The sequence below is a fragment of the Belonocnema kinseyi genome, chromosome 8, assembly GCF_010883055.1.
Source record: "Belonocnema kinseyi isolate 2016_QV_RU_SX_M_011 chromosome 8, B_treatae_v1, whole genome shotgun sequence".
Classification (NCBI taxonomy): domain Eukaryota; kingdom Metazoa; phylum Arthropoda; class Insecta; order Hymenoptera; family Cynipidae; genus Belonocnema; species Belonocnema kinseyi.
Genome location: NC_046664.1, coordinates 12387325 through 12406445, shown reverse-complemented (window position 1 = coordinate 12406445; position 19121 = coordinate 12387325). Strand labels below are relative to the sequence as shown.

At 22.4% G+C, this 19121-nt stretch overlaps 1 protein-coding gene across 1 annotated transcript in view; it reads right to left on the bottom strand.

The window, feature by feature from the left end:
* Positions 1–19121, bottom strand: part of LOC117178253 (kanadaptin) — a 41694-nt gene that overhangs the window by 13914 nt on the left and 8659 nt on the right. The window contains exons 2-4 of the mRNA XM_033369599.1: positions 11946–12247; positions 5173–5315; positions 31–191 (exon numbers count right to left, since the gene is read on the bottom strand). Of these exons, the coding sequence (XP_033225490.1) occupies positions 31–191; positions 5173–5315; positions 11946–12247 (606 nt within the window). The remainder of the gene's footprint in view (positions 1–30; positions 192–5172; positions 5316–11945; positions 12248–19121) is intronic.

The following is a 19121-nucleotide window of genomic DNA, read 5'->3' as shown; positions in this document are numbered from 1 at the left end:
TATTAATAAATAAATTTAATAAAAACTCACGAGTGAAGTGTAAGTTTCAGCTTTCGAGTTCAGTTTTCCAGCCTGTCTCATCCTTTGCTCTCTTTTCTTCTCGACTGTTCCAGTTCGATCCAGGAAATTATCTTCATCCGAATCGTAAAAATCGTCATCCTCCCAATTTCGAGTTTTACGCTTTCTGCCTTCTGTAAATACCAAACAAAAAAAATTGGTTTTTTTTTTATCATTCTTGCAAAAAGAGCCCAAAAAAGAGTGTATTTTTTCACGTAAAAGGGGAAATATTAAAAATCTATTTTTACCTTTCGAAAAGAAGAAACAATCTTTTTATAAAAAATTGCAGGTTTAGATTCTAAATAATGTTAAATGATTATTTAATGATTTCTACAATTCAAGAATTTTTCAATTTTTAAAATTTGTTAGATAAATAATTATTTATCTAACAAATTAAAAAAAAATTTAATTATAGTTATTATGTTCTAAATCCTTCTCAATTTAAGTTAGAAACAACACTTTTCATTCCTTTTAAAGTCAAATTAAAAATAGTTCAAGTTTAAGCACTGGATTTTTACTTTAAAATATTAAAAACAATCTATTGAAAAATTCATGTCCAATTTTTAAATAATAAGAGTTCTTCAAATTTTGCAAACGAAATTTCTTGAAATTCTTCAAAATTGGTCGAATTTTATTCGCTTAAGTTCTCTATAGATTCTTTAAAATCTTTCAAAATCATAAAAATCCATTAAAATAAGTAGAAAACATATGTTATTCCTTAGATATAAAATTAAATTGCAATTATTAATAAAATTTATCTAAAAAAATCCCATTTAAATAAATTGCACGCGCGTTAATGGCGCTTTTATCCCTGCATTTTTATTTGCTAATATTAAAAACGTAAAGCATTTAAAAACCCATAACTGAAAATTTTTTAATATTAAGAATTCTAAAATGGTTTTAAACAAAACCTTTTAAAATTGTTTAGAATTTTGTGAAATAACATAGAATTTTTAATATCCTTAAAAATGCCTTAAAATCTATGGAAACCGTAAAAATCCATTAAAATATGCAGAAATAATTTGAAATTCCCTTCTAAAAATTCAGTTTAAATTAAATACATGCCCGCGTTCTCGTCTCTCCATTTTGATTTTGTAATATTAAAAACAAAACCGATTTTAAAAAATCAATATTATTCAATTTTTTAAATATGAAGAGTACTAAAAATTTCTGAAAAAAGAAATAATTTCCGAAATAATTAATACTAGTTTGTAAGATATGTTTTTTAAAAAACTCTTATTTTCATAAATGTAATATTTTCAGGGATGTCAATCTTTTTTACGTATCTGGAGATCTTAAAACTGTATCCAAAATTATTGAAAATTTTTAAATAGCAATATTTTTGTAATTTCGTAAAATATTTCAAATCCTTTGAAATATCATTAAATTACTAAAATCAATTAAAAATTAATTTTTAATATTTTAAAATAACAAAATATTTCAAACCCTTTAAACTTTTAAAAAGTAAAAAATAAATTAAAAAATGTAAAAGATTTTGTGATAAATTAATAAAACTTCAAGGTGCATTCCAAAAACTAATTTCAAATTTCTTTAAATCTTGCAAAAATTAATTTGTAAAAAACTGATTTTCAACAAAATAGTTCAATTTTCAACCAAAGTGATAAATTTTCAAATAAAATAGTAAAACTTCAACAGGAATAGTTAAATTTTAAAACAAAAATATGAATTTTCAACCAACAAGATGAATTTTTAAACAAGAAGATTGATTTTATAATAAAAAGATTAATTTTCTACCAAAAATATAAAAATTTTCAACAAAAGAATGAATTTTGAACGAAATAGTGCAATTTTTAACTAAAAAAAAAATAATTTTCAACCGAAAATGTTTAACGAAACAAACGAATATTCAACTACAGCTATGGAATTTTCAACTGGAATAAGTTTGATTTTCGGTTAAAAAAATTACTTTAAACAAAAAAAAATTAACTTTAAAAAATAGCAACATTTTCAAACAAAATGATGAATTTCGAATAAGATTGGAAATATTTTACTGGAATATTTAAAGTTTAAACCCTAAAGATTAATTAAATTTTTAGTCAAAAAATGAATGTTCAACCAAAAAAATTTATTTTTAATTCAAACGATAAAACTTTTTTAAAAAATCAACAAAAGGGAAGTTTCAACCAACTAATTTTATTTCCAACCTAAAACACCAATTTTCAATTAAAAAAGACACATTTTTATCCATCTTGTTGAATTAGAAAAGATAAATTTACAACTAAAAATGGAAACGAATTTTAAACAAAATAGATCCATTTTCACCCACAGTGATGAATGTTTAAATAAAATTATGACTCACCTGGAATAGTTCAATTAAAAAACAAAACGATGAATTTTTTAAATGAAATGAAGAATTTTTAAATTACAAGATTAATTTTCAATTGTAGGTTATTCTTAACCAAAAATACAATTTTTCAACAAACAATAAAAAAATGTTAACGAAATAGTTACATTTTTAATCAAAGAAAAAAATTTTCAAGAAAATACATAGTTGAATTTTCAACTAAGAAAATAATAATTTTCCACCGAAAATGGAATAGTACAATTTTTCGTTTAAAAAATTAATTTTAAACCAAAAGTAAGAATGTTCAACGAAATAAATATTAAACAAAATTTTTTAAATTACATTCAAGAAAAGAAAAATAATTTTCAAAAATAAAAAAATTAATGTTATAAAAAATAGTTGTATTTTCAAACAAAGTGATATATTTTCAAATAAAATTGTAAATAGTTAACTGGAACAATTGAATTTTTAACCAAAAAAATACAATTTCTCAAAAAAAAAAAGAATTTTCAATTAAAGGAAACACATTTTCATTAAAATACATAGTTGAATGTTGAAGTAAAAAAATAATAATTTGCATACCGAAAATGGAATAGTAACATTTTTAGTTAAAAAAAATAACTTTTGACCAAACATGAGAATTTTTTAAATAAATAAAATATTTTAAAATATAAAAAAATTACTTTTAAGGGAAAAAAATAACTTTCAATAAAAAAAAACTTTCAAACATTTTTAAACTGGAACAATTAAACATTCAGCAAAAAAAATTAATTTTTATACAACAAAATTAATTTGCTACAAAAAGTACAATTTTCCAACAAAACATATGAATTTTTAATGAAATAGTTGAATGTTGAAATAAAAAAATTAAATAATAATTTTCAACCAAAACTGGAATAGTAAAATTGTTAGTTAAAAATTTTCAAAGTAAAAGATAATTTTATCCAAAAAAGAATATTCAAATTTAACTGGAATAATTGAATTTAAAAAAAAGTTTTCAAGAAAAAAAAATAAATTTTTTACTGACGAATTTTCACTTAAAAAAATATCAATTTTTAACCAAAAATTGAGTAATTATATTTTTAGTCAAAAAATGAATGTTTAAATAGAGAGATGAATTTTTAGAAAAATTATAAAACATTTAACTGGAATAATAGTTACATTTATAGTGAAAAAAATTATTCTCAACCAGAAAATATCGGAAGAAAAAACAAGCTTCTAATCAAACAGCTCATTTTTCAACCAAAGAAATTAATTTTTAATTAAAACGATGAACCTTCGACCAGAAAAAAAGTAATTTTCTACAAAAGAGTTTAACTTTCAACCAACTAATTTTATTTCCAACCTAAAAGGCGAATGATCAACTAAAATTATAAATTATTTAACTGGAATACTTTAATTTTTAACATTAAAGAAACATTTTTTATGCAAGAAAAATAATTTTTTACTAAAAAGAAAATCGATTTTTTAACAAACTATGCGTGATTTTTAACGAAATAGTTTAATAGAAAAATGGAATAGTTGAATTTTCAGTTAAAAAAATTAATTTTCAACTAAAATTATGAATATTTAACTGAAATACTTGAATTTTTAAACAAGATTAATTGCCTACCACAAAATACAATTTAAAAAAAGCATCCATTTTTTTAAAGAAATAGTTATTATTAATTTTTAACAAAAGGCTTTAAGTTTCAACCAAATAATTTTATTTCCAATCTAAAAGAAGAATTTTTAACTAAAATTATAAATATTTAACTGGAATACTTGAATTTTTAACTTACAAGAATAATTTTTAGACAAGTTTAACTTAAAAAAAATTTATATATAATTTTCAATATTAGAGTGAAATTAGTTAAATTATCAGTTTAAAAAAAGTACATTCTATAAAATAAAACTAACTTTGAAAAAATAGTTACATTTTCAAACACAGTGATTAAATTTCAAATAAAATTATACATCTTTGACTAGAAAAATGAATTTTCAACTAAAAAATAATTTTGAATAATTAAAAAGTTGAAATAATTGTTAGCAAAAGATTTTATGTTTTAAATAATTAATTTTATTTCCAACCTCACAGATAAATTTTCAATCGACAAGAAGAAATTTTAGAGAAGACAATTAAATTTCAAAGAAAAATATAATTTCCTATAAAAAATCTGTTTTTTTTTTTTTTAATAAAAACGTGTATTTCGAAATATATAGTTGAATTTTCTATTTAAAAAATGTAAATTTTCATTCAAATCGATTAATTCTGTCCTATGAAAAATCAATTTTTACTTTAAAATAAAACAGTTTAATTTTAAGTTGAAATTAATTTTCCATGAAACTGATGAATAAACTAAAAATAAAGATTATTTTTTTATAAAAAAACGAAGTTTCCACAAAGGACATACATTTTCAAAAAAAAAGTTGAATTTTTAAGTTAAAAAATGTCAATTTTTAGCCAAATAGTTGAAGTTAAATTTAAAAAATATATAAATTTCTTATTTAGGATCGAAAAGAAATATATTTTCTTATGGAAAAATTTTAGTATTAAAAAAGCAATGAAAAAGATATACAATTGAAAAAAAAAGTTCTAAACTACCATTACTTTTCGGCTCATTAAAGATGGTATTCCTTAAAATATTTCAAAAGTGTTTTAAATCCCTAAAAATTTTGGAATCCCTTTCATGACCTTGAAACCTTTAATATCTTTTAAAAATTCCTCCAAAAATGGTTAATTTTTTTTTAATCCTCGAAATCCCGATACAAGCACATAAAAATCAGAGTGCCTAAAATTAATATTTCAAAATTTAAATAAATATACTCACCGTGAACAGCTTGTCTCAAGAGTCCATGCCTGTCTAAAATTCTGCAAGCTTCTAAAGCACACTGAACAACCGCTTCTTTTTTCTTTCCTTTTACAGTCGCCTCTGCTCTTATTGTTCGTCCCACATAATCTTCAATCGGCAAACTAACAATTATAATTTAAAAAATTTATTTTCAACAAAAAATTTAATTTATTTTTAATCAAATAGTTAAATTTTCATCAAAAATATTAATTTAATACCCAATAGTTAAATTTTCCACTGAAGTGATCAATTAAAATTTTTTTTAATTAATCTTCAACCAAAAATTACATTCATTTTCAACGAAATAGTTCAATTTTTAACAAAACGTGTCAATTTTGAATAAAAATATTAATTGAATACAAAATAGTTGGATTTTCCACTAAAGTGATGAATTTTCAATAAAAAAAAATAATTATTCACCAAAAATTAAACTTATTTTGCACCAAATAGTTCAATTTTCTACGAAAAAGTGTGAATTTTCAACAAAATATTAATTTAATACAAAATAGTTCAATTTTCCACTAAAGTGATGAGTTTTCAATAAAAAAAAAATTAATTTTCAACAATAAAAAGTCTATTTTTAAGATAAAAAATGGACTTTTTACCAAACAGTTTAATTTTCAAACAAGAAAAAAGAGCAACAAAAATATCAATTTAATACCAAATAGTTGAATTTTCAACTAAAAAGATGGTTTTTCAATTTTAAAAATTAATTATCAACCAAAAATTAAACGCATTCTCAACAAAATAGTAAAATTTGCAATCAAAAATATTAACTAAATAATAAAGTCGATTTTCAAGATAAAAGAACGAGCTTTTTACAAAGCAGTTTAATTTTCAACCAGGAAAGATGAGTTTTTAACCAGAAAAATATTAATTTAATACCAAAAAGTTGAATTTTCAACTCAAATGATGAATTAAAAAAAAAATTAATTTTCAACCAAAAATTAAATTCATTTTCAACGAAATAGTTCAATTTTCCACAAAAAGTATGAATTTTCAATTTAAACTATTAATTTTCAACCCAAAATTAAACGCATTTTCAACAAAAAAAACTAACCTTTCAATTAAAAATATGAATTTTCAACCGGGAAGGATGAGATTTCAACAAAAATATTAATTTAATACCAAATAGTTGAATTTTCTACTAAAAAGATGATTTGTCCATTTTAACGAATAATTTTAAGCCAAAAATTACATGCATTTTCAAAAAAATACCTAAATTTTTAATTTAAAAAAAAATGGATTTTCAACAAGAAAAGTCTATTTTCCAGATAAAAAAATGGATTTTTTTACAAAATAGTGTAATTTTCAACCGGGAAAGATAAAGAAAATATATTAATTTAATACCAAATAGTTGAATTTTCAACTCAAATGTTGAATTTTCAATTTAAAAAATTAATTATTCACCAAAAATTAAACTCATTTTGCACCAAATAGTTCAATATTCTACCAAAAATATCAATTAACAGAGTCAACTTGCAAAATTAGAGTACGAGTTCAATTTTCAAATAAAAGAGTTTTTTACAAAACAATGTAATTTACAACCACGAAATATGAGTTTTTAACGAAAATATTAATTTAATTCCAAATAGTTGAATTTTCAACTTAAATAATCAATTAAAAATTTTAGAAATTAATTTTCAACCAAAAATTACATTAATTTTCAACGAAACGTTCAATTTTCAACAAAAATATTAATTGAATACAAAATAGTTGAATTTTCCACTAAAGTTATGGATTTTCAATAAAAAAATTAATTTTAAACCAAAAATTAAATGCATTTTCAAAAAAAGCTAAGTTTTCAATAAAAAATATGAATTTTCAAGAAAAAAAGTCTATTCTTAAGATAAAAAAATGGATTTTTTTACAAAACAGTTTTATTTTCAACCATGAAAAATAAACAAAAAATATTAATTTAATACCAAATAGTTGAATTTGCCACTAAAATGATGAATTTTCAATTTGAAAAATTAATTATTCACCAAAAATTAAACTTATTTTGCACCAAATAATTCAATTTTCTACAAAAAATATTAATCAACAAATAGAGTCAACTTTCAAAATAAAAGAACGAGCTTTTACAAAACAATTTAATTTAAAATCGCCAAACATGAGTTTTTAACAAAAATATTAATTTAATTCCAACAAAATAGTTAAATTTTCAATCAAAAATATAATTTAAAAAAAAAGAGTCAATTTTCAAGATAAAATAACCAGCTTTTGACAAATCAGTTCAATTTTTAACCGGGAAAGATGAATTTTTATTAACAAAAATATTAATTTAATACTAAATAGTTGAATTTTCAACCAAAAATTAAATTCATTTTCAACGAAATAGTTTAATTTTCAACAAAACGTTTAAATTTTCAACAAAAATAATAATTTAATACAAAATAGTTGAATTTTCCACTAAAGTGATAAATTTTCAATACAAAAAAATTAATTTTCAACAAAAAAGTCTATTTTCAAGATAAAAAAATTACTTTTTAGAAAAAAGTTTAATTTTCAACGAGAAAAGATGAGTTTTCAACAAAATATTAATGTAATACCAAATAGTTCAATTTGCCACTAAAATGATGAATTTTCAAATTAAACAATTAATTATTCACCAAAAATTAAACACATTTTCTACCAAATAGTTAAATTTTCAAACGAGAAAGATGAGTTTTAAACAAAAATAATAATTTAATATTAAATAGTTAAATTTTCTACTAAAAAGATGAATTTTCAATGAAAACATTTTTTGTTTTTAATTTCAAAGTAATTCAGCAGTTTAATTTTCAACCAAACAGGTGTAATTTTTTTATCAAAAAGAATGTATTTTCAACAAAATACAAGATATATGACAAAAATTTTTAACAAAAATATTAATTTAATACAAAACAGTGGATTTATCTACTAAAATGATAAATTTCCCATTTGAAAAATTATCGAAAATATTAATCAAAAATAAATAGTCAATTTTCAGGATAAAAGCGAACTTTTAACAAAAATATTAAATTAATATCAAATAGTTAAATTTTTAACTAAAATGATAATGTTTACATTTTAACAATTAATTATCAACCAAAAATTAAACGCCTTTTCAACAAAATAGTTCAATTTTCAAGCAAAACTATTTATTAAAAAAATAAGTAAATTTTCAAAATAAAAGAATGAGCTTTTAACGAAACAATTTAATTTACAACCGCGAAATATAAGTTTTTAACAAAAATATTAATTTAGGTCCAAATAGTTGAATTTTCAACTCAAATGATGAATTAAAAATTATTTAAATTAATTTTCAACCAAAAATTAAATTAATTTTCAATGAAATAGTTCAATTTTCAACAAAACGTGTAAATTTTCAACAAAAATATTAATTGAATACAAAATAGTTGAATTTTCCAATTAAGTGATAAATTTTCAATAAAAAAAGCTAAATTTTCAATAAAAAATATGTATTTTCAACAAATAAAGTATATTTTTAAGATAAAAAAATGGAGTTTTTACAAAACAGTTTAATTTTCAACCAGGAAAAATGAGTTTTCAACAAAAATATTAATTTAATACGAAAAATTAAACGCAATTTCGAAAAAAGCTAAATTTTCACTAAAAAATATGAATTTTCAACAAAAAAGTCTATTCTCAAGATTAAAAAAAATCCTTTTACAAAACAGTTTTATTTTTCAAACGAGAAAGATGAGTTTTTAACCAGAAAAATATTAATTTAATACCAAAAAGTTGAATTTTCAACTCAAATGATGATTTTTCAATTTTAACAATTAATTTTCAACCAAAAATCAAACGCATTCTCAACAAAATAGTAGAATTTTCAATCAAAAATATTAATTAAACAATAATGTTTATTTTCTGGATAAAAGAACGAGCTTTTTACAAAGCAGTTTAATTTTCAACCGGGAAAGATGAGTTTTTAACCAAAAAAATATTAATTTAAGACCAAAAAGTTGAATTTTCCACTCAAATGATGAATTTTCAATTTAAATAATTAATCTTCAACCAAAAATTAAATTCATTTTTAACGAAATAGTTCAATTTTTAACCAAACGTGTGAATTTTTAACAAATATATTAATTGAATACTAAAAATTAGAATTTTCAATTAAAAATATTAATTTTCAACCAAAAATTAAACATATTTTTAACAAAATAGTTAAATTTTCAATTAAAAATATTAAATAAAAAAAGAGTCAATTTTCAACATAAAAGAACGAGATTTTTACAAAACACTTTAATTTACAACCGGGAAAGCTGAGTTTTCAACAACAATATTAATTTAATACCAAACAGTTGAATTTTTCACTAAAATGATGCATTTTCAATTAAAAACAATAATTTTTAACCAAAAGCTATACGTATTTTTTTAAAAAGGAGCTAAATTTTAAATAAAAAAAATATGAATTAAAAAAAAGTCCATTTTCAAGATAAAAAACGAACTTTAAAAAAATAATTCAATTTTCAATAAAAGAGTTTCAACAAAATACACGCATTTTTTTATTACAAAAGACAAAATTTCAACCAATAACTAATTGCATTTTCAACAAAATAGTCCATTTTTCAAACAAAAGTATGAATTTTCAATAAAAAAATTAATTTTCAAGATAAAAAACAAACTTTTGATAAGAGTTCATTATTCAATGAAATAGTTAACCTTTCAAACAAAAAGATTATTCTTTAACCACAAAAATAATTTATTCCCAAAAACACGAATTTTCAAAAAAAAAACGCGAATTTTTAACAAATTGTTGGATTTTCCACTAAAAAGATGAATTTTGAATTTAAAAAATTAATTATCCACCAAAAATTAAACGCACTTACAACAAAATAGTTAAATTTTCAATCAAAAATATTAAATTAAAAAAAAGAGTCAATTTTCAAGATAAAGAATGAGATTTTTCCAAAAAAGTTTAATTTTAAACCGGGGAAGACCAGTTTTTAAGGAAAAATGAAATAGTTACAATTTCAATTGAAAAAAAACTTGTCCACAAAAAATTTAAAGCATTTTAAACAAAGCTACTCAATTTTCAACCTGAAAAGTTGAATTTTCAACAAAAGATTTAAATATTCAATCAAATAGTTAAATTTACTACTAAAAAGATAATTTCTTAAAGAAATATTTGAATTTTTCATTGAAAAAAAGATAAAGTTTAATAAAAAAAATGGAATCAATTTGTCTACTGGTCTAGAATCCATATTTGTTTTTAATATTCTTTTTCTTTACAATTTTAAAAATAAATATTAATAAATATTGTACACCTGTAAAAACAAAATTAACATAAAAATATTATAAGAGAGGAAGTTTTATATACAATTTAAAAAATTAATTTTCCACAACAAATTTTATTTATTGTCAAGGAAATAGTTGAATTTTCCACTAAAATTATGAATTATCAATTAAAAAAATTAATTTTTAACCAAAAATCAAACTTTCAGTTCAGTTTACAACTGGAAAATATAAATTTTAATAAAAGAGTTCAATATTCAATCAAAAATTATTAATTTTCAACAAAAATATTAATTTAATACCAAATTGATGAATCGAATGATGAATCTTAAATTAAAGAAAAATTATTTTTTTCAAAGTTTAATTTTCAACCAAACAGATGTATTTTTAACCAAAAAGAATGCATTTTCAACAAAATACATGATTTTTCAACAAGAAAAGATCAGTTTTTTAACCGAAACTGGATCAATAACAATTACGATTTAAAAAATTAATTTCCCACCACAAAATACATGAATTTCTGACTAATCAGTGAAATTTTTAATTTAAAAAAATTAAAAGCATTTCATTTTTGATTGAAAATAAAATATTATAATGAAATATTTGAATTTTTAATTCAAAAAAGACAAAGTTTCATCCAAAAATGAAATAGATCCATTTTTTATTCGTCTACTGGCATAGAATAAATATGATTTTTTCTAATATTCTTTTTGTTCTCACAATTTTAAAAATCAATATATATATTTATTCTAGACTAGTAGACAAAAAAATTAACATCAAAATTATGAAGAGTTCATTATTCAATCAAATAGATAAAATTTCAACCAAAAATATGATTTTTCAAACGTGAAAATTAATTTATTCCCAAACAGATGAATTTTCATAAAAATACACGAATTTTTATTTTCAATTAAAAAAATTAATTTTCAACCCAAAATAAAAACGCATCTTTAACAAAATAATTAAAGTTTCAACCAAAAAAATGATTTTAACAAAATTGTTAATTTTTTACAGCGCAGGAAAAAAGAAAAAAGAAAAATTGTCAAGAAATAAAAGGTAATTGTTAATTAAATAATTATATTTTCTACAAAAGAAGTCGATTTTTTAACCCAAAGAGACGAAATTTCATGAAAGCGGGTGAACTTTCAACCAAAAAATGACATATACCAATTGAAATTTGTTTTTCAATGTAGAAACTAATTGAATTTTCAACAACTAGTTGAATTTTTAACTGAAAATAAAATGGTTAAATTTTCAGTTCAAATATTCATTTGCAACAAAAACAAAAAAATTAGAATTTTCAACAATTTTTCACCAAAGAATGAACTTACTACCGAAACACCAAAATAAAAAGTAAATGATAAATTATGATTTAATTATATTAAACTGAGATAATCTGAAAAATCCGTGTCTAGATTAAATAGAAATGACTTTTATAAATTGGACAAAATTATTGAAACAAATGAAAACATTTTCAGGTTTTTTGTTTGATTTTGAATTTTATAATTTATTATAAACAAACTTACTCAACCCAACACATGAATCGTCCAATTCCTTTTTCATCAGCTTGATATTGCAAGTCTTGACCCTCACGCTCAAACCAACCGCGTAAAGTTTTTTTCGGATCGTCCAAAAAGAGTTCCTCATTATTCGTCTGGGCATAAGGATTTTCTGTCAAATCTGTTTCTTCATCAGCATCTTCACCCATTCCCCAATCGACTCCCTCATTCTCCTCTTTCTCGAGTCGCAATTTTTCTGCCAATTCTTCATCTCTACGACGCTCCATCTCCACTTTCATTCGCTCTTCCAGTTCCAATCTTCGTTTCTCCTGGAATTGATTGAAGAAAATCTTTCAGGAACATTTCACTGTGCTCCGGAGAGTTTCAAAACTAGTTCGAAACATTCCAGAACATTTTTCATTTACTCAAAAATTAGGCTTTTATTTATTTATTTTTTCATAAGATATCTCAGCAATCGGTATGAAATTTAACATTAAAAAAAGAAGAATTTGTTGTAATTTGTTGTAAACCGAGAAATGCCCAGAAGTTTTTTTCTTTGATAAAAATGGCCACCCTGAAAATTGAGTATTTACATTTTCACTGAGAACTAATTTTCAATTTTAAAAAAGTGAAGACTATTTTTTACAAAACAATTTAATTGTTTACAACATAATTAAATCCGTTATCAAATGTTTGATTTTTCAAACAAAAAAGATGAATACCCAGTGGGAACAAAGTTTGGCGACGTCTTTACGACATCGTTACGACATATTTACGACAACTTTACGACATCCTATCTCCATGTCGTTAAGGTGTCTTTACGATATCGTAAATAAGTCGTATGATCTGACGATGTCTTTACGATATCGCAAAGACACCGAAACGACATGGGCATAGGATGTCGTAAAGTTGTCGTAAAGATGTCGTCACGATGTCGTAAAGACGTCGCCAAATTTGATGCCCATTGGGTAGATTTGAATTTGAATAAAAAGTTAAATATAATCCTTTTTATATTTGAAAATGCAGTAAATAATATTTATATCAATAAAATATGTAAATAGTTTTGTGGAAAAAGTTTTAATGGTATACAAGTTCAAACTTAATATTTTAGGGTTTAGCGAGTACTTACACTATTGAATATAATGAGAAAAATTTAATTGAAATTGAATTAAATTTGTATTCATGAACATATAGCATAAAAATATGTAAATAACATTGAAAATAGTTTATTGAATAATTGAACTTGTTCAGAAAAAGAACTATTTTTCAGAGGAACAAATATAAATTATAATGTTATAAAACGTCCAAGATGTAAATATATTCAATGTTTTAACATCTTTATTTTAAAGACTTAAAAGGATATAATGATAAAAGAGAGCAATTAAAGAATTTTTTTAATTTTTCACCGATTATTAAATAAAATGGTTTCAAATGTAAATTTAGTTAAATTCAATTAGAAATATATTGTATCCATTATATATTCATAAGTGAGAGTATTCACATGGTAAGTTCAAACTTAGTACTATTCAAATTTTTCTCCGGGTTTTTTTTACATTCCATTAATAATATTTTTAATTGGTTTTCGAGAATAAAATTTAATAATCATATTTTATTTTTTATTCAAATTCAAATCTAAGATATATTCCACTTTGCCAGGTTTACTGTACGACCATATAAATCAAATTTTGTCTTTAGTATTGATAGAAAATGATTGGAAAAGTATTTTGAAATGTTAAATGAGTAACATTGTTTTAATTTCAAGAATTTTTTTGAGTGGAAATAACATTTTGTTTACTAAAAAATTTTAAAAAGTGATTTAGTCCCATTGCTTTCTATGTAAAAACAGGGAGTGATAGGACAACCAGCGCCACGCTGGAGATATTAGGAACTAATCAACTTAGGACAGTTGATCGGTCAAGTTAAAATCTGAAATATGGAGAGATGCACAGGGCTGGTTATAATTAAAATGCAAAAATGTTATTTTGAGCATTTTTTGATAATTTTTTTTGTTTGCAGTTTTTTGAAATTTATTGAAACTTATTTCAATCAATATATTCTTTTTTTCTTTATTTCGAATACTTCTTCCCAATTTTCTGTTCTCGTTTTGTTAGAAGTATATCATTTTTTATCTGAGTGTCCTTAATTTTTTTATTTTCAATAAAATTTATTATCAGGTTAATTAATTTTTTTTTTAAATTACATAATTTTATAAAGGGAACTGAGTGCGGGGAGAAGGCTCAAAAGGTCTAAATATTCTATTAATAAAATATAGCCCTTTATCTGCCTTTATTTTGAGAATTCCGCTTTTACTTACATTTTACTTTTATTTGAAATGATATACACGTCTCAATTAAAAAGAAAAATCTTAATAAACAATTTAAGCAACCTTAACAACAAGCAAGTTAAAAACCTTAGTTCTGAGCTAAAGTTTTTATGAGAAAAATTCAAGTATTATCATTATTATATTCTGCAATTAACTTTTATATATTAAACTGCTGAAACATTATATGCTATTTCAAAAAATGTATCTATTAAAAAATGTTTTGTGAAATATAAGTCAGTCTTTGGAGTTCAAGGAAAATAAACTGTTATTTATCAAATATATGTGTTATACATTTTTTTTCTTGCCTAAAATGAAAAGTTACATAATCTGTATTCATTTTTGTGCATATTTAAATCATTATTTATTTAAATTACAAGAAAAGTTTTTAAACTAATTTTGAATTGCGCGCCAAGCGCGACCAACCAGTGCGCTGCCCTAACGCAAGCGCAGTAGTACAGTGTGCCAACATTGGCATCACTGCTTTGAAGTTGCATTATTAACCAAAAAGTGCATTTTCTACCAAGACAAAATTTTCATTCAAGAATGACAAATAAAAAACAGATTTGGTCAAACAGTATATATTTTCAACATGACTAGATTTTCACAAAAAAAAAGGTAATTTTCTACCAAAAAAAGATGAATTTTCAACAAAAAACATAATTTTTTAACCAAAATGTTGAATTTTTAACCAAAAATGGAGTAGATAAATTTTCAATATTTGAATTTGTAGTTTAAAAAAACTTGTTTACAACAAAACGAATTTTTAATTAAATTTTTTAACCAAAAAAGAAGAACTTTCAACTAAAATTATGAATCTTCAACAAAAAAAAATGAAATTTAAAAAAATTCGTTCAACTTTGAACCAAAGAGGGGAATTTTTAATGAATAATTTTTTTGGTTCAAAATTTTACTTTTTGGTTACAAATTCTACTATTTAGTTAAAGATTTAACTATTTTATTGAAAATTAAAGTCTTTTTTTAAAAAGTAATCGTTTTTGGAAAAAAATTATATTGTTGAACATTGATTCTTTTTGTTTGAAAAGTCTTTTACTGTTGTATTTCTTAAAATAAATAATTGCTTTTACTTAAAAAACATACTTTTTGTGAAAATTTATCTTTTAGTAGAAAAATCTTTTTTTGTTGTTAAAAGTTCACCTTTTATACTTGAAAGTTAATAGTTTTGATTGAAAAGTCTACCATTATATTTTTGTTATTTAGTTCAAAATTCTACAAATTGTTTGAATGTTTATTTATTTTATTGAAAACTAAACTAGGTTCTTAAAATTTCACCTTTTTTTTGTTTAAAATTAACCTCTTGGTTCAAAAAATCTATTTCGATTGATGATTACTTCTTTTTATCAAAAAAAAAAAAAAAAAAAAAAAAAAAAAAAAAAAAAAAAAAAGTATTATATTTCTTTTTCAGAATTAACCTGAATTCAACTATTTTGTTAAAAAGTCATATTTTTGGTCGAATATTGATACTTTTTGGATTGAAAATTCTCTTTTACTTTAAAACTCGTCTTTTTGTGTGGAAAATTCATCTCTTAGTTAAAAACTTTACCATTTGGTTTAAAATTGAACTGTTTTGTTTAAAAGTAATCTTTTTTGGTTAAAAATGAATCCTTTTTGATTGAGAGCTAATTATTTTTATTTGAAAAAAAATTATATTTTTATTTTATAATTAATCGAAATTCAACTATTATCTTAGAACGTAATCTTTTTTATCAAAATTTCAACAGATTCATTAAAAAAATGTATTTTTTGATAGAAAATCAATTCTTTTGGTGTAAAATTCCTCATTTGTTAGAAAAGACATATTTTTTAGTTAAAAATTTGTCTTCCTTGCTTCAAAATAAAAAATCAAGGTGAATTAAAAAAAAATCAAATGAATTGAAAACAATTTTTTAAATCTCCGCCCGCTTCGCGGGCAGACGTTCGTAACGTGCTGCGCGCGCGGCTCGCTTCGGAAATGGTTGAAATCGCATAAGTTTCATAGAGGAAAATTAGCTAAAGATGTTATAATATTATACATTAAACAAAAAAAATTCTGATAAATAAATTATTTTTTGAAAAAATGTTTTCTACGATTTTCCATAATTATACGTTTTTCAAGTTATATTGCAAGAATTTGTAATGGAAACAATATTATATTTTAAACAATTTTCTTAAGATTATAATTCTTTATATAATAAACAAATCTAATTAATAAATGCAGTGAGCATGCATTTTTCATCTTTATAAATTAGAAACTTTATGATAATTTTATAAAAATTCATAATTTGTTGATAATATATGATTTTTCAAAAACTAATTTAATAAACAAATAAGTTATTCGAGCATTTGTCGGCGAAAAAATTCGAGTTTTTCAATGCATTTGTTTACAGAAAAATTCATTTTTTCTGCGTGAAATTTTTGAATTAGGATATCGAAAAAAAATTCTATTCAGCGACAGATGCCCGAATGACGTATTTATTTATTGATTTTTTTTTTAAATAATAAGAAAAACCAACAAATTATGAATTTTGCTTAAATTATCAGAAATTTCCTAATTAGAAAAATTTTACATCGAAAACAATGAATAGTTATGTCAAAAAATGCCTGATTACTGCATTTGTACATTAACTTTGTTTTTAATATAAACAATTATAATCATAAGAGAAATTTTGTTTATATAATATTGTTCCCATTCAAATTTCTTGCAATATAACTTGGAAAAACGTATATTTATGGAAAATCGTTGAAAAAAATGTGTTCAACAAATAATTTGTTTATAAACAAATTTTTTTAAATGATCTAATATTGGAATATCCTTAACTAATGTTACTCTATGCAACTAAAACGATTTCAATAATTTTTCTGTTATTGACGAGCACCGGGAACGTCAAATACAAAAAATGGCCATTTTTTCGTCATATTTGTTAATTTATTAGAAAAAATCAAGGGAATTAAAAGAATTTAATGAAATGCTTGAGAATCAATTACATAAAAACTTTTAAACATTCAAAAAAATTCACTGAATTCAGTAGAACTGAGTGAATTTAGAAGGATTTAAGTGAATTAAAATAATTTAAGCGAATTCCAAAGAATTGCAACAATTTTAAGAATCGAAAGAAATTTGATTCATTACAATAAATTTGAGTGATTTTAGAGAAATTTAAAAGAAATGACAAAAATTCAATGAAATTCATAAAAAATCAACCTGAATTTAAAAAGCAATCAAGCGAATTAAAAACAAATCAAAAACAGGGGGAAATTAATTGAATTGGGTAGAATTGAGTGAATTTAGAATTTAAAAACAAATGTAAAGGATTTAGGATAAATTAATAATAATTCAGGGAGAATTACAAATGAATTGTAAAAAAATATTTGGAAATTTCTACAAATCTTCAAAACCCTACGAAATCACTCATGTCTGCTGAAAAATTCTTTGAAATCCATTAAAATATTTAAGTCTCTTATAATTACTAAAACACTGGAAATCCCTTGAAACTGTTTAAATCTTTTAATATACCCTGAAATATATCAGTCTTTGAAAGCCTTCAAACTGCTGAACTAAATAAAAAACATCTGGGAATATTTTTCAATTTCTTAAAATATTTTGAATCTTTTAATATCTTTTTGAAAACCTTTTAAACTTGTTAAATCACTTGAAAACGCCTGAGAATGTTGTAAAATATCCTCATGTATTTAAAATCATTTTACAGAAAATGAATACAAAATTTGTTCGTAATCTTTTAAAATAATCCAAATTATTTAAAATCCCCTACACTTCTCTGACATTTTTTAAAGTTTTTGAAAATGCCAAGGAAATTTAACAAAAAAAATATGTTAAAATATTTCAAATCCTTTAATTATTTTATCAATTTATCTCCAGGATCAATTAAATCACAACTTTTAAAAATAAAAATAATAAATCCATTGAATTAAGTAAAATAAATTCTGTAAAATCCACGAAAACATTATAAAATTCCGTGATATGCTATGATGATATTTTTTGAAATCATTTGGAATTGGAATTTTCTTGACTTTCAATATATATATATATATACATACATACATGTGTGTGTGTGTATGTGTATTTATGTGTTTTCGGAGAACCTTAAGCAAGATGATTTTAACGACTCTCGGATATGACGCAGTTTTATGCCGACCCTTACATTATCTTGTGTTTTCGGTAACAGTTTCGTGGCAACTCTAAAAGAGAGCGGTCCTTTATATACTCGGTTGGGGAAAAAGCCAAATAGAAAATTTTAAATTTGGTATAAATGGACTTTCTTAAAATTGTGCTTCGATATTCAGTTACTAGGAAATCCGGAAACGTACTTAAAGATAAGTAATTCATAGCAATTCATTATAACTTTACGATAGAAAAAAAGAGAAAAAAGAAATTTAAACCTACAAACTAAAAATAACGCCGAGATTTTTAACGGGGGGGGGGGTGACTCGCTTTTTATTGTAAATTCAAAAATATAGGCCTAAAACAAACACACAAACGAAGATATGAAGGCTGGTGACCTTCTCAGCATGAAAACAAAAACACAAACCCAAGACGACTCTCTCGGTTCCAGTTCTACCTCCCCCCACCCTCTCCCAACCCTCCCTTATTAACTGAAGTTTTTGGTGGGACTGACGTTAGAACTACAATCTCCACCATATGACGATTTGATACTTAACTTTGACATGATTTTGACTCAGAAAATAAACTTATTGCATAAAGGTGTTAGTGGGGTGTATAATCTAAACAATGAATAATACAAACTATAAAATAGCCTCGGAAAGGACTGGAACTTTTAATGACAAAAGGCATGCACACGGAAAATCTAAACGTCATGTTTCAGGCGACGAATGGAGACTGGGTGTTTGGAATGCTAGGGGAGTAA